Source organism: Phoca vitulina, unplaced genomic scaffold, assembly GCF_004348235.1.
Source record: "Phoca vitulina isolate PV1807 unplaced genomic scaffold, GSC_HSeal_1.0 scaffold11, whole genome shotgun sequence".
Taxonomy (NCBI): Eukaryota; Metazoa; Chordata; class Mammalia; order Carnivora; family Phocidae; genus Phoca; species Phoca vitulina.
Genome location: NW_022589714.1, coordinates 4,528,542 through 4,544,678, shown reverse-complemented (window position 1 = coordinate 4,544,678; position 16,137 = coordinate 4,528,542). Strand labels below are relative to the sequence as shown.

Here is a 16,137-nt window from a genome sequence, read left to right as displayed (position 1 = left end):
TTTCTGTCTGAATGATCTATCCATTGATCTACATTCAGTAGTGGATTTAACTTAACATAAATAAATAGAGTCTTCCAGTACTATTTTGAACAAAAGTGATGAGAGTGGACATCCTTGTCTTGTTCCTGATCTTAGGGGAAAACTCTCATTTTTTTCCCCATTGAGTGTGATGTTAGTTGTGGGTTTTTAACTCTACAACATTCTTGAAGGTAATTCCTTTAATCTCAATCTCTTGAGATAAAAACATTTAATAAAATGGAGCTTACTTCCTCTATTATTACTTCCATCATAATTGGTCAGCTCTATTTATTTATGTTAAGTTAAATCCACTACTGAATGTAGGTTTGTGCTCTGGTGTTCTGATACTTAAAGTCCCTTCTTTTTAAACAAAACTGATAACAGTTCTCATGCTGTCTTTTTCTCAAGGTAAATATATCCAATTCCTACTTTTTTTTTTTCTGACAAGGTTCTCTGGAAGTACTCTAGGTCTCCCATGTTTCTTTTTAAGTTGCTGCTATGTTAAAACTAGGAAAAATTAGTTCTATAACGACTAGAAGTTCAATGAGTCATGGAAGTATGAAATATATTTTCATACTTGATTTTTTCAATAAAAGCAGTGATAAAGGTAATAATAATAATAATATCTAAAACTTAATGATCCTTTTACTTATATCAGACATATGCTAAATGCTTTATAAGTATTACCTCATTTTATGCTCAACTCTGTGAGGTAGATGCTATTATTATCTCTTTTATAATGAAAAATTTGGACTGTTGAAAGGTTTACAGATGAACTATTACCACTATAATAGTGTATAATAAACAACCAAAAATCTTAGTGGTTGAAGACAATACTAATTTATTATCACACATCTATAGGTTGTCTAGAGTTGGGCTGATCTAGGTCAGGCCCAAATTGGATACCTATATATCTCACTGAAAGATTGGTTCAGGCAATTTTGCTCCATTTGCCCCTCATTCTTCTCCTGGGACCGAAGAGCTAGCCAGGGTACGTTCTTCTAATGGCAATGGCACAGGTTCAAGAGGGAAAGAAGAAATGTGGGGTCCCTTAAGGCCATGGCTCTGAACTTGGCACACTTGTCACTTCCACATATCCCATTGGGCAAAGCAAGTCCTATAGCTAAGCTCAAAGTCAAAGGGGGAGGAAGGATACAAGTCCGTAGTAAGGGTGTGCATGCCAGGGGGAGTGAGGAATTAGAACCACTAATTCAGTGTAGCACAAAAGGCTAAATAATATTTCCAAAGGCACATCTATTGTAGGTAGCAGTTAGGGTTTGAATTTGGCTGAATGTAGCAGAAAACCTAAATAACAATGGCTTAATGAGGTAGAGGTTTATTTTCTCTGATGTAATGGGAAGTCCAGAGGTAGTTAGTCGAGAAGACTGATACGGATGCTCTATAATATCACCAGGGACCCAGGCTCCTTTGTTGATTTTTGTTCCGCCCTGCTTAAGGTGTGGTCCTCATCTTCATGTTCACAATAAGGCTGGAATTTCAGTCAGTACATTCTCATTTCAAGCAGGAAAAGGGAAAAAGACAGACATACAATGAAAGGGCTTTCTCTGACACCCTATCCAGTGATCCACCTATATTTCACTGACCAGGACCATATCACATGCCACCACCCCTAGCTGAAAGAGGGGGTGAGATACATTTTTCTTTTTTTTTCAGCACAGAACATTGTCATTCACAACACAATCACACAATCAGGTTTAGTAAGAAAGAAAAGAAAATTGATATTAAATGGGCAATTAGCAGCATCAGACACATTCAGGAAATATTTGTGCCAGGATTTGCCTATTCATCTAAAATAATACTTAACATGATGACATTATTCTTAGCATATTAAAAATATTTAATATTCTAATTTATAAGTAATATATGCTCATGAAAGACATTTTGGTAGATATCTTAAAGTATAAAGAAGAAAACCTCCATGATCTCATTGCCTAGATATCACCACTGTTAAAATTTTGCTGCTCCACTTTCCTTTTGGTTGTTTTACCTTGTGTATTTACAGTTTCCAAATTGGGCTCAGTCTCTACAAATAGCTAGCCCCTCTCCCCATTATTTTTTTTTCTTCATTTTGTCTTATAGACAATATATACTCATTACAGAAAATCTAGAAATACTAGGGGCGCCTGGGTGGCTCAGTTGGTTCCGATTCTGCCTTCGGCTCAGGTCATGATCCCAGGGCCCTGGGATAGAGTCCCGCATCAGGCTCCCTCCTCAGCGGGGAGCCTGCTTCTCCCTCTCCCTCTGCCTCTCCCCCTGCTTGTGCTATCTCTATCTCTCTCTAATAAATAAATAAAATCTTAAAAAAAAGAAAATCTAGAAATACTAGAAAAGTATAAAGAAATGAAAATAATAACTTAGCCATACTCAAATAATAAATAAAATAAAATGAATAATAACTTACCCTTACTCAGATCCAATACTGGTAAATTTTTATACACTTTATATATATATTATATATGCATATGTATGAATATAATTGAGGTCATGCTGTATATACATTTTGCATTTAGCTCTTAAAAACATAAGACAAACACTTAAGGTTTTTGTTCACATTATTTTTAATATGTCTAATATTTCCCTTTATCAACATTCCTTAAATTTCAGGTGTTTAAATTTCCAATGTTTCGCTATTTATCTTGCTACTCTACACATCTATTTTTGCACAAGCTTCATCCACATTGTAGGAAAATTTTCCAGAAGGGGAAAAATAAGTTAAGATCCTTTTATACTATGACTTCTGCATTTTTGTGTTTACTCATTTCCTAGTAATCTGAGAATGTCTTTAAGCAAAGTATATTCTGTACAGTTGACCTTTGAACAACATGTGTTTGAACTGTGCAGGTCCACTTACTGTTAAGGAACAAAACCCCATTATCTCAACTCCAGTCAAGGTGTGGTCCTTATCATGTTTTCTCTTCTGTCATCTTACACCACCCTGTTACAGACTTCCTTTGAACAGGACATGAAATTAAACTGTGATCCTTTTTGCTTTTTTTTTAATAGTTTTTTTTTTTTTTTAAGATTTTATTTTTTATTTGAGAGAAAGAGCGTGCCCCCTCCGGAGAGGACCAGCAGGGGGAGCCGCAGGCACAAGGAGAGGGAGAAGCACGGGGGAGAGCAGCGAGCCCAATGCAGACCACCTCAGGACCTCAGGAGCACGACCCCAGCGGAAAGCACACACTGAGCCAACTGAGCCACCCCGGCGCCCCTTGCTTTTGTTTTTTAAAACTAGATACTTTTATATAAGCTCCATACAACATGCAATCTCTCGATTTTTCCATCCTCTCCAAACTGGCTCGTGCCTCCCCCTTGCTCCCTTTTAAAGGCCATATAGGTTCCCACACTAGCAGGTGTGAACCTTAAAAATAAAGTTGCCAGTTAGTTTACCAGCAAAATGGTTTTTTTCAGGAATAACAGAGAACTGCAATTTGGGACAAGAGAGTTACACAAAACCATAGGCAAAACCAACAAAGGAATGGAACACTATTTTATTGAGAAGAAAGAGGAAGTTGGGAGGGGTTGTTTTCAATAAAAGTCCATTGGAGAAAAGCAAGAGTTTAGGCGGATATGGGTTTCTCATTGGCTGAGTTGCAGGGGTAGTCAATTTCTTATAGGCTACAATGTATGTCTTTCCCTGTTCAGGCCTGTAATTGATGATTCTTTCCTTTTGAGGATTCTTTTATTGGGGTCTGTAATTGACAATTCTTCCTATAATTTAATGGTGGAGTGATAGGGGCTCCCTCTTCCAGGCTCCCTTTCTAGCCTCCCAAGTCTGCTTTTAGTGAGGTTTCTCTTTATTAATTTTTTCACAAGTAAATATCATTAAGAAATCTTGTGTTTGACACTCTTAACCACTAACGTGTAGTGAACCTACCTTTCTCTACCTGGGGTTTGGGACCTTCCTTTTGTTTGTTTGTTTGTTTCTGTTTTTAAAAATTCTTGCCCATCCTCCGGAGTTTGGGCCCGGCCACGCCCCCCATTTGGCCCCGCCCATGCCGGCCCCACCCATTCCGTCCCCAGCGTTCTATCTCCATGGTTACTGGGCCCACGCGGAATACCCGCAGCTTGCCCCAAGGCAGGGCAAAGCGGGGGCAGAGGGGAAGAATCGGATAGACTGGGCTCTAGCTCTCCAAGCCAAGGTGAGCCCACTTGGGGCTCTGCGCCCTTCAGCCCGAGGTGTACCGCGAGAGGAGGGAGCGTGGGGAGAAGGTAGAGCCCCTGCGGCTGGAGACCCCGTGCAGCCTCGGTTGAGACTTAACCGTCGGTCAGAATTCCTCTGGCAGCGCCCAGACCCGGCGGAAACAGAGGTCGTTTCCGGTCGGAGGCGCCCAGCTCTGCCGATCAGACCTCGAACTCGCTCTGACCGGGCGTCCGAGCCTTCGGGCTTCTGCTGGGCGCCGCTCGCACCCCAAAGGCCAGAAATCCGGAGAGGGGGAGAAGTGGGGCGGGGAAGGGTACCGAGGGGAGTCAGTAGCGACCCCCTGCGCGGTGCCTGGCGCGCTCGCGAACGCGCGCACACGCACACGCGCACACGCGCAGCTAACACGGAGTACTTGTTGCAAGCTGCTGTTTTAAGCGCTTTTTGCCACGCACTGTTTTAACCACTAGGTATATAGAACTCACTTAGGTCTTGGGACAACTCTGGGGAGATGGTGGTAGTCATATCAAATTTTTCAGAGGAAACCGGCTCACAGAGAGGGGAACAAAATGCCCAGGGTCTCAGCTAGAATATGATCAGGTCACCACGGATCCCAGGCAGTTTGCTTCTTACTGGACAAAATGCCAAGTGCTACATTATCTGAACTTTAATAATGCTGAGAGTTAGCTTTATCTACCCCGATTGCCTTTGTTACACGACTTCCTGTGCTCAGTTACTGATGCTTAGAAAGATGGGAAACTCAGTATCATTAAAACGTATTTACTGATTTGTAGTAAATGGAATTAATACCTAGCTCATCTTTCAAAATTTTCATATTTCATGTAATATGCTTTATTATTATTATCATTATTATTATTATTTTGCTTTTATGTTTTTAGTCAAAAGTCCAAACTCCAACTTGGATGTGCAGGAAAGAAAATTTAGATGATCCGAGCAAGAATTGTTTTCCAAGAGTCCCATATAATTTTGAAAGATCACTTAGTGAATGTGGTGGAATAAGCATTTCCTCCTAAGAACCGTCCTCTGCCACCTGCACAGATAGGGCCGGGGTTTCTCATTAAATCTACCTCCCCAATACTGTTTAGTCAGCACGTTTAAAAAAACATTCATGATATAAATATACTTTTGGTGACCACTATCATTTAAATTGTTAACCTAAAAACAAGAAACCACTTCAAGGGGCAAAGCGGTTATTTGCGATAAAAGGATTGCAATTGGGGATGTACAGATTTAGGTAGAAACCCAAATAGTGTGCCAATTAAAGGAGGTGGACTCAGGGTTTTTATGGAAGAAAAAAGTTTAGGTAAGTTGTTTTTAAGAGGAGCTCACTGGTGCTGACAAGCAGGGCTAGTTTTGTACATCAGTCATTGGTCAGTTTAAGTAATCGCTAGTCAAAAAGTTCATAGTTTGGCTTAGTTCAAAGATTTAGAAAAGAGGACATGTTAGGCAGTTCCCTGAAATACCTGTTCCAGCTCTGTTTTAAGAATGGCTCTACTTTATGTCATTTTCACAAAATAGGAAACATTTCAAGCCCAATTTGAAGTCCTCGTTGCTCTTTCGGTCATCAACAAAGTCCTTCATTTTTATATAGAACAGTTTTTTATTTTTATAGATGCTAATAAATACTAATAAGTTAATAAATAATAGTATGACTCTTTACAAATATAATGAGAAATCTAAAGAGGAAAAAAATCACATATAAGTACATTTTTTTAAAAAAACAATCATTGTTTTATTTAGCCAGAATGCCTCCCACACAGGCAGAAAGTGTTATAAAGAATATCATTCGAGAAATAGGACAAGAATGTGCAGGCCATGGAGAGATTGTTTCTGAAACTCTGGCTGCTTTTATGGTAAGAATGAATATTTTTTGAATTACTGCTTTATTAAAAAGTAGCTTTAAGTGGTGCCCATTTCCCTGTTAAAATTTTGTGAAACTTTTCTAAATGTTATTCAGTTGAAAACATATTGAGACCATTGGACAGCTTAGCAAAAAATATTTTTTCTATGAAGCATGTCATTCTGGATTTATAGAGACTGATTGAGAAGATCTTGATTTGTTTTAGAAGCATCGATAATGTTCTGTGTCAGAGTTGCAACATGTATTTTTGTCTACTGTTGTAAAAATTACTCATTGCCTTGGTCTCTCTATTCTTGCTTTTGGTTTAACAATACATAATAAAAATATGATAAAATATTCAAATAGTTTCCCAATTTAAAATCTAGTTGCTGCTTTCAATTTATTTCTCCGTATAATTTTTCAAACCCCATATTCAAATTTGATGGTTATTGCTTCCTTTCTTCAACCTCTAATGAAGGTGCTGATGAATTGGGTAATAAGAAAATCAGCTGAATAATTGACCCCTGAGTAATCAGGACGCAGTTTAAAAAATGGAAACAAACTGGTTTCATAATTATGTGAAATAAAATTAATAGGTTCTTTCCTACTCTCAGGTGAAAGCTGTTGTCTTGGACCCAAGTAATGGCTTTAACATGGATAGACCCCTCATGAAAAGTGATGTACAGAAACTCGTTAAGGTGATTATACAACAATTCTCAAATTTTAAATTATTTATTTGCAATTCTGAATACAATATTTGTATGAGCCATTATTGGCTTGAGCATAGTGATACAAAACCCTACCAGCTAGTGGTGCAGGCAAATGTGAGATTTATTGTTTCTCATAAAGTCTAGAGATACATTGTTTTTCTTGGCTTCCTGGGTCACCTTCTTTCATCTCATGGTTACAAGATAGCTACTCCATCTCTCTGCAGGTATGAGGGGAAAGAACAAAAGGCAAAATGTGTGTGTCAATTGGGTCTGTCACTTTCTATTCAGAAAGTAATAGCTTTCTCAGAATTTTTCTCATCTGCTTACATTTATTGACCAGAATGATACCACAAGCGAGCCTGGGACATTGATTTCTTTTTCTTTTTTCAGCTGAACAAATCTTTTCCCCAGTCCAGATTGGGGCTTTTAGTAAGGAAGGATGAGGTATGGATCCTGGCAGGTAACAATGTCTGCCACAGTAGTTTAGAGACATCTTGTTATGAATCTCGTGTTACATTGAGAACATTAACTGACTTGTCATATACTATAAAATTACATAGCACTAAATTAAGATTCAGATAATTATTGATTCAATGTCATTTGTGTTTTTCAATTCTAAAGGAAACATTGAAACCACAGCAAATAATTCATAGTTAGAAATCAAGGATATGTGCCTGAAAACCAGTTTTAAGAACCAAAGAAGGCAGGAATTTTATTTTTATTTTTATCTTTTAAAAGATTTTATTTATTCAGGAGAGACAGAGAGAGGCAGAGGGAGAAGCACGCTCCCTGTGGAGCAAGGACCTGATGTGGGACTCAATTCCAGGACTCTGGGATCACGACCCAAGCCAAAGGCAGATGCTCAACCGACTGAGCCACTCAGGCGGCCCAGAAGGCAGGAATTTTAGACATCACTAGTTTTTTCACATTTTTTTTTGAAGATTTTATTTATTTATTTGAGAGAGAGCATGAGGAGGGGGAAGGGCAGAGGGACAATGCCCAACACGGGACTCGATTCCAGGACCCTGGGATCAGGACCTGAGCCGAAGTCAGGCGCTTAACTAACTGAACCACCCAGGCGCCCCATTTTTTCACATGTTTTGAGTTTGACTCACTGGATGTAGTTGCTTACATATTTATTTTCTAAATATTCCTAGATGTATTTCTTAAAAATTCAACATTTTTTTTTTTCTCCCCGGCTTAATGATTTTAATTCCTTCCTTCACACAAAGGACTTGCAGCAAGCTTTCCCAGACTTGTATATGGGTGTCCTCTGGGCTCAAACAAATGGCAGAGAAAATTTTCATCATCCCCATCTTCTCTCACATCCAGCAATTCATATAGTGGAGCACAGGTCTATATTGCAGATGCCAGAGGGATCAGGAAGAGCTTTGGAAACCTGGAGCTGGGGAATCTGTTATTAGGATACTTCGGCAGTAGAAGCGCCGTGATTCTCCGGGGCAGCCTAGAGCTAGGTCTTTCTGTGCTGATTTTAAATGTGGTGGGAAACCTGTTCTTAGCAATAAGACTTTGCAAAATGACTCTGATGGTCAGTCAGAAATTTTACTGGAAAGCTCTGAAGGAGAATCAAGGAGAGGCAGAAAATAAATTTTTCTCTTTTTCAGGGCTCAAGAAGAGTTTTTCTTTTTTCCTCTAACTCAACTAAGTTGGAAAGAATTAAACTCAATATACTTTTAATATGACAGGTACCTAAATTATCAATGTACATCCTGCTTCATAGGACACAGGCTGTTTTCTTTTTTCTTAATTAAAAATCATGTGGATGAGGGGCACCTGGGTAGCTCAGTCGGTTAAGCATCTGCTTCGGCTCAGGTCATGATCCCAGGGTCCTAAGATCGAGTCCTGCATCGGGCTCCCTGATCAGTGGGGAGTCTGCTTCTCCCTCTGCCTCTGCCTCTCCCCCCAGCTTGTGCTCTCTCTCTCGCTCATTCTCTCTCTCAAATAAATAAATAAAATCTTTTAAAAAAAATCATGTAGATGAGCTCATTTTTGTATTTGTAAAGTCTGTGTTGAGAACAGTACTCTTACACCTGGACAGATGCAGGTATGCAGGCTGCATCCATAAGGGCACAGCGGCCAGGCCTCACTCTTGCATTCCTTCCCCCCCCCCCCCCCCCCCCCCCCCCGTTCTGGAAGAGCAGGGTTGGTGCTCAGGGAGGGGCATGGAGGCTGTTGGTGCTGATGTGCCTGCCGGCTGTAGCTATAAAGCCTAAGGGGTGAGACAGGGAAGAGAGGAGAGGAGAGGAGAGAAAAGAAAAATTCAGGTTGTTCATCTAATCTAAAGGGACAAGGCAGAGAAGTGGAATGAGCCATCTATGTGGGAGGAAAGTGGGAGAAAAAGACCAGAGGAAGACATTCTGAAATAGAAGGCAAAGCTAGAGAAATGTTGTGAGCAGAGGAACAGCTTTTCATAAAATGCAAGTAACCCCCCAAATCAGCAAAGAAGTGTTGTTCAAGGCTCAAACAAATCGTAATGAGGAGCTCTAGGTGAGCTCTGGACAGGAGCGTAACCTTCATGGAGCACTTACCCACATTCAGACTGCATAGACTAGCCAAGGTGTCAAGTTTCTTGCCTTCAGCTGGGCTGTTAGCCCCCTGAGTATGGTGATATTATTGATCTCAGGGAAATAACTTATTACTTCCTGTTGTCGTTGGGTAAACTATGAAGCATGAAGTCCTCAAGGAGCAAAATAATAATAGAAGAGGTTATTGGTGGATAAACATCAGAAACCATTGCTTAGATGATTCTCTTAATTTTTTTGAAAATACCTTTAAAAAATGCTTCTGAGTATTCCAGAAAATATAACTAGAAACATTCATGGGTATTCTTTTCTAGCTTTGTGTGTCTCGGCTGTTGGATAGTAAAAATCCATCCCTGGACACCATTAAGATGCAAGTCTACTTTGATATGAATTATACAAGTCGAGGTAACATATATGTACTTTTTTGATACCCTTTTTGAAAGATTCCTATTGTATTTCAGGTAACAAGGGCTTTATTTGGTTGACGATGAACAATCTATCGTGTTTTAAATGTTCTATCACTAATAATACACAATAATTAGAAATTAAAACAACCAGCCCACTGAGTTAAAAGTTTCTAACTTGCTGATTTTTTTGGTTTGTTTTTGGTTTATATTATTATCTTATAATGCTTACCTAAATTAGATAACTATACCAAAATGAAATGAATGATGGGAAATTTAAGTTTAGGACATATTTCCTTAGGTAAATAGTTTAATACATACATCAAAGACACACTGGCAACAAGAGGAAAAGGAAAATAAATTCTCTAAAGACTAGACTGCCTTTGCCGCACTGTAATGGAATCATTACTAACCATTTGGTGATTTTTGTTGTCTTTTTTTCCCTCTATGTATTGAACTTTCACTTATGCTCCATATATACATTATGTATCTTGCTTTTTTGCATAATGCTAATGAGATGTTAAAGTGATAAATAATCATGGAATTGATGAAACTGTTTTTTAGATTTTTAAAGTTTGCATAAAGTTCTCAGTTGCTTTTGTGGTAAGAGTATAGGTGTGAACGGTGCATGGTTGATACGTGAATTATTGCCCTTGAAATAGTAAAATGGGGTGTCTTACTGAGCTAGTTGCAAGAATTGTACTGCTGGTGGATTGTGGCGCCTGCCACAATTAAGCCCAGACCTCTTCGTATCACAGGAAGAGGGGAAAGGGAAACAGTTCTTGATGCAACATCGTATTATCAGTAATGCTATTCAAAGGAAATTTATCTAGAACTAAAATAAAAATACACATAATTGAACAGGAAGATTTACACTACATACATGTGTATTTCTACTGTATGTGCTTGCATGTAACATACCACCTGTGCTTACATGGGATGTTATGTGTAAATACATGTATAGTATGTATATTTTTACTGTATATGTTTATAATATATATATTATAAATTGCCCTCTATACTTTCTGCTTAATTAGGAGGTTTTAACCCTTTTGGATATTACTGTTTGGATTGTCTGTTGAAAGTCTTAGGTATTTTGACAAAGTATGCCATTTGAAGCACTGCAATAAATCTTTCCTACTAGATTTTTGCCTTGAGGTTACGTGCTGGCCACTGTGTGTTTTTTATTTTGATTAGTACACCTTAAGAAAATACTCGTTTTTGTGCAATAGAATTGCCATACCCAAGCCATTTTTTTTCTCTGGTCATACTTTCTTATGTGAGGATTCTAAATCAAATATATGGAATATTGTCCTTTGCCAATTTTAGAGGAATTTCTTGAAGAACATCACCGAGTCTTGGAGTCTAGGTTAGGCTCCATTATGAGAGAAATCACAGATAACAGAGCACGTGCTAGAGAAGAACTGGAAAGCCTCTACCGTAAGATTGTCAGCTACATCTTACTACGCTCTGGGCTGGGATCTCCTACTGATATCAAGATTGTCAGAGAGGCAACAGGTAAAAAAACCTATATAATTTCCATTCCACATGTGAAAAGATGTGAACATTGTATCTTATAAAAGAGGTTAAATTCAAAGTATTGAAGACCGAGGTTCCCTTTTTATCTGAAAGAAAAAAAAAATCAGAATAAATAAGAGCTTAAAACTTAGCCAGACTCCTTTTACACTGTGTATCAGCTCTAAAACCCAAGCAGCAGCTCTGGAAGGTGTGTGTTGTTAATTTTCTTAAAGCTGTACCTATCCAGGGACCCATCTCTCCTTATGAGAGAAACACCGGCAGTGTGATTAAGAGTACCAGGCCGGCTGGGGGATGGGGACCGCCGGAAAGGGAGATTTCATAGTCATGAAAGGAGTTGCGTCTGTCATCTAAAACAGATGATGGAAAAGGACACTGTTTTATCCTCAGGAATTCTTTGCCCACTTTATTAATTTAAGGTAAGGAATAGGCAAAATTTCTAGCCTTTAATGGCTTTCCTCCACAATTATTATTTTTTTAAAGATTTTATTTATTTATTTATTTATTTGAGAGAGAGAGAGAAACAGCATGAGAGGGGAGAGGGTCAGAGGGAGAAGCAGGCCCCCCGCTGAGCCGGGAGCCCGATGTGGGACGCGATCCCAGGACTGTGGGATCATGACCTGAGCCGAAGGCAGTAGCTTAACCAACTGAGCCACCCAGGTGCCCTCCTCCACAATTATTTTAAAACAGCGATTTTTCTACTCAGAATCCTAATTAGAAAGCTTGTTTTAATGCCCATTGTCAAAACATTACTGACGGTGCTTAATTACTGAAAAGAGACACAAAGCAATGGCATTATTTTCAGTAGCCCAGCTTTGATATGTGATAAATTTTGCAATGTATTCTGTAACTAGGTATCAGAAATTTAAAGAATCATGTAAGTAGCTCTATCAAGACAGGCCTCTAAACTTTGTGCTGAAAGAAACCTGTGATTTAAGTTCTGATATCTGTATTCTACCATTTTGTTGTCCTTTTTGTGGTTTGTTTTAGCTGCCCTGCAGAGTATTTTTCCTCAGGCTGAGCTTGGGACGTTTCTAACACTTTCTAAGAAGGACAAAGAACGCCAACTGAAAGAACTCACCATGATCGTTACTGGGATTCGCTTATTTAATCGAGACTGTGGAAAGGGAGGAGAAGGCATTGATGACTGTAGGTACATCATTAGGTGAAGTCTGCAGGTTATGGGGGTTTAAAATCTAACCCACACAGTGAGGAAAATAATGCACAGTATTTCACCGGCATTCTTAGATTTAAGGTATGCTGGGTCTTTAGATTAAATTAAATTAAATTAAATTAATTTTTTTTTTTTTTTTAGAGAGGGAGAGAGAGTGCATGTGAGCTGGGGGAGGGGGGCAATGGGAGAGGGAGAGAATCCTAAGCAGGCTCCACACTCAGCACAGAGCGCGACGTGGGGTTCAGCCTCATGACCCTGAGATCATGACCTGAACTGAGGTCAAGAGTTGGACACTTCACTGACTGAGCCACCCAGGTGCCCCTAAGGTATGCAGTTTTGACTCTGCCTTAGGTACAATTACTGTTCATAATGGATAGTAATTGTTCATTTTGCTGGGGCAAGACTTGCAGCATTATAGTACACGAAGCTAGTGTGGGAGAGTGAATCAGTGGAAGGAATGAGGGGTCTGCCTGAAGGCCGGCCTCTCCAGTTCGTTGGGCTCTGTGTTCTTTATTTCCAAGTCAGATAACCAAAAGGGAGTAAAACTCAGTGATCTAAAAATAAAAATCACCCTGAGAAGAGAAGAGTGGTTGATGCAACCAATGGAATGGAAAGGTCCAAGAGGAGATATTTGCAAATCTGCAAATCCAGGAGCATTTACTGTGCTGTTCTGTACTTAATGCATTCATCATCTCTGAGTTTGAAAGCACTCATGAAATATTTGATCAGGGGCTCAGGAGAAGGGACTTCCTTATGTAGGCCCACTGATAAGGTGTTAGCATCTGTTACTAGATCACTTATCTAGTATAATAGGGTCAGTTTTTAAAATAGAAAAACTAGAAAGTTTTAGAAAGTTCTAGAAAGTCAAATTCCCATTCTTTATAAAATTTCCTATCTTGCTAGACTGTTCTGTTATTTTTCAGTATCCTCATTGGTTTCTTTTTTTTTTTTCCTTTTCACAAAATATGCCTTTTCTAGAGGCCCATGGCCAGTAGCACATAATACCAAAGCCTATCTATTCTTTCTTTCTTTCTTTTTTTTTTTTTAAAGATTTTATTTATTCATTTGAGACACAGAGATACAGAGAGAGAGAGAGAGAGAGAGAGCATGAGCAGGGAGAGAGGCCGAGGGAGAGGGAGAAGCAGGCTCCCCGCTGAGCAGGGAGCCCGATGTGGGGCTCAATCCCAGGACCCTGGGATCATGACCCGAGCCGAAAGCAGATGCCTAACCCATCTGAGCCACCCAGGTGCCCTATTGTTTAGATTCTTCTATATTTTAGTGGGAAAAACTGACCTGCTACCTTTTGGTTATCATTCTGACAGTATCTTTTGTTCGGACAGGTGTTCCCCTCCCCCCATTCTTTCCTTCATGGTGTGAGAAGAAACACATGACATATGTTACGTCTTGTTATTACTCATTTGGTTGAGAAAAAGATGAACTCAATGTAATGCTCGAGTTATTACTTTCTAGGCTTTTCGTAGATTCTTTCATGTCTCTCGATATCCTTTTAAAACCAGTGCCAGCCATTCTGCACGAAGCAATCCCAGCCACCACGCAGCACATTGATTCCCAACTTCGGACTGCCCAGGACCAGGCCTACCGCTACACGGCCATCCTTGAGAAGGCAGCCAACAACCCGCTCCTGCGTACAGAGCTTCAGCCGTATATGTTAAAAGAAGCACTGTACAATGTGCGGCAGTACGAGGTCTTCCTTCAGATCATTTTGGTGAGCGAATGTCATAAGATTTGGCTTTTTTGTTATGTGGCAACCACTTTACATGTTACGGGGCTCCACAAAAGGCAGAATCAGGTCATTGCTAAAGGAGGCAAACTTCATAACTGCTCAGTTTATATTGCATCTGTAGGGCTGGGAACAGAAATAGAAATAGGGAAGTTGGATTTTTATTTTAATGGAAAATATTGATAGGAATTGATTTCTAGTTGTTGATTCCCTTTGGTGCCCAGCAAAATGATCGTTAGCATGCTGTGGTTAAGCAGTGGTGTGTATGTGTGTGTGAGTAACACTGTATTGTTTTCACACAGAGCAAGTATCTAATGTATTTTTGGGCAGATAGTTAGCACCTAAATAATTTTTATGTAATTATTTGTTGTTGTAAAAGTTAGTTGAAAAAATTTTTATTGCTAATATTTTTCGATTTAATGAACAAGCTAAACAGTATCCCCAAATAGTTGGAAAATTTGGTAAAGTGGTGATTTTAAACTTTTTTTAGAAGTGGCAGAGCACTTACTTTCAGATGGAAACTCACTCAGAATCCCAAAAATACAAAACAGGTATCTAGATGAAAGGATTGAAGGACCTTTTCACCAAGGAACATCCCCATTCCACCCTAGGGTTCTAGGGGACACAGTTTGTTAACTACATCTTGGCAGCAAGCTGTGTTCCTACCAGTCAATGTTTTTTTTGTTTTGTTTTGTTTTTTTGGGTTTTTTTTAGCTTTATTGAGGTACAATTGACAACACTGTAAGATATTCAAAGTGTACAATGTGAGGATTTGATGTATATCTACATTGTGAAAGCAACTTCTCTCATCAAGTTAAATAACACATTCATCCCAGTGGTCACTGTTTACCTTTACACAACCTCTACCTTCCAGTAACTGTGAGACTCAGGGTCAGTGGACCGTCTTTTATATCAGTGAATACTAACGTCTTGAAGGATGGAGCAGGATGTGTTTTTAACTTGTATCTTAATTAATGACTTGTTACTACTTCAGGATGCACTTGATCTGTCTCCTTATCTTCACTGTAAAGAATAGGAAGATAAAAATCCAGATGACATGACTTCATTGCAACAACCTAGGAGGTGGTCCTCACATCTGTCCTACTATGTAATTGCCCTCAGAAATGAGGACTCTAGATCAGCTGTTCTAAACCAAATCATCCTTTTGGGTAGATGTTCCTCTAACACTGAGTTGTGGCCATCAGCCTTGTATAACTAGTCAGATACTAAGAGGATTTTACAATCAATTTATCTTGAAGTGCATGCAGGTCCACAGGAGTAAGAGTCTCACATTCACTTTGTCATCTGTGTTGGGAAGGGATATCAAAAGAAGGAACCTTTGGAGACGGTCACTCATAACATAAGGATGTTGTAGAGAATGTCGTTCATTATATCACATCTTCTCAGGGCTTTCACCCACGGAGCATATTCAGCTAACTTCCAGTCTGAGAGTCTCATTGGAGTTCTCATTCTCAGCTAGAAGGACAGTAAGTCGAGGGTATCAGTGATGAGCGTGGGCTCTGCAACCAGAACGCGTGGGTACTCATCCTGACTTTGCCACTTACTAAATCTGTGTCCTTGAGGAAATAGCGTAGCTTCTCTGTGTGTAAGCTTGTACTTAGGGATCAAGATTTAATAAAATTAATACTTTTACTGCATCATCAAAGATATTCTTAAGTGAAACTGACTTTTTAATTGAGATATCATTGACACATAACATTATATTGGTTTCAGTTGTACAACGTATTGATTAAGTATATGTGTATATTGCAAAATCATCCTTCACTATACAGTTACAAAATTTTGTGTGTGTGATGAGAACTTTTAAGATTTACTCTTTTAGCAACTTTGAAATATACGATGCAGTATTTTTAACTATAGTCACCATGCTGTTACATTATATCCCCAGGACTTACCTTATAACTGGAAGTTTGTACCTTTTGACCCCTGTCCCCCATTTCATCCCCACCCCCACCTCATGCCCATGGCAA

The 16,137-nt window shown here is 39.2% G+C and overlaps 1 protein-coding gene across 3 annotated transcripts in view; it reads left to right on the top strand.

The window, feature by feature from the left end:
* The first annotated feature begins 4,105 nt into the window (after positions 1-4,105).
* CFAP206 (cilia and flagella associated protein 206) overlaps positions 4,106-16,137 on the top strand; it is a 28,548-nt gene continuing 16,516 nt past the window's right edge. The window contains exons 1-7 of one of the 3 annotated variants that reach the window (XM_032410131.1): positions 4,106-4,178; positions 5,939-6,051; positions 6,653-6,736; positions 9,606-9,696; positions 11,025-11,213; positions 12,222-12,380; positions 13,923-14,131. In XM_032410131.1, coding sequence (XP_032266022.1) covers positions 5,944-6,051; positions 6,653-6,736; positions 9,606-9,696; positions 11,025-11,213; positions 12,222-12,380; positions 13,923-14,131 — 840 coding nt within the window. In that variant the 5' untranslated portion in view covers positions 4,106-4,178; positions 5,939-5,943. The remainder of the gene's footprint in view (positions 4,179-5,938; positions 6,052-6,652; positions 6,737-9,605; positions 9,697-11,024; positions 11,214-12,221; positions 12,381-13,922; positions 14,132-16,137) is intronic. The other 2 variants (XM_032410132.1, XM_032410133.1) reach the window with 2 other exon arrangements.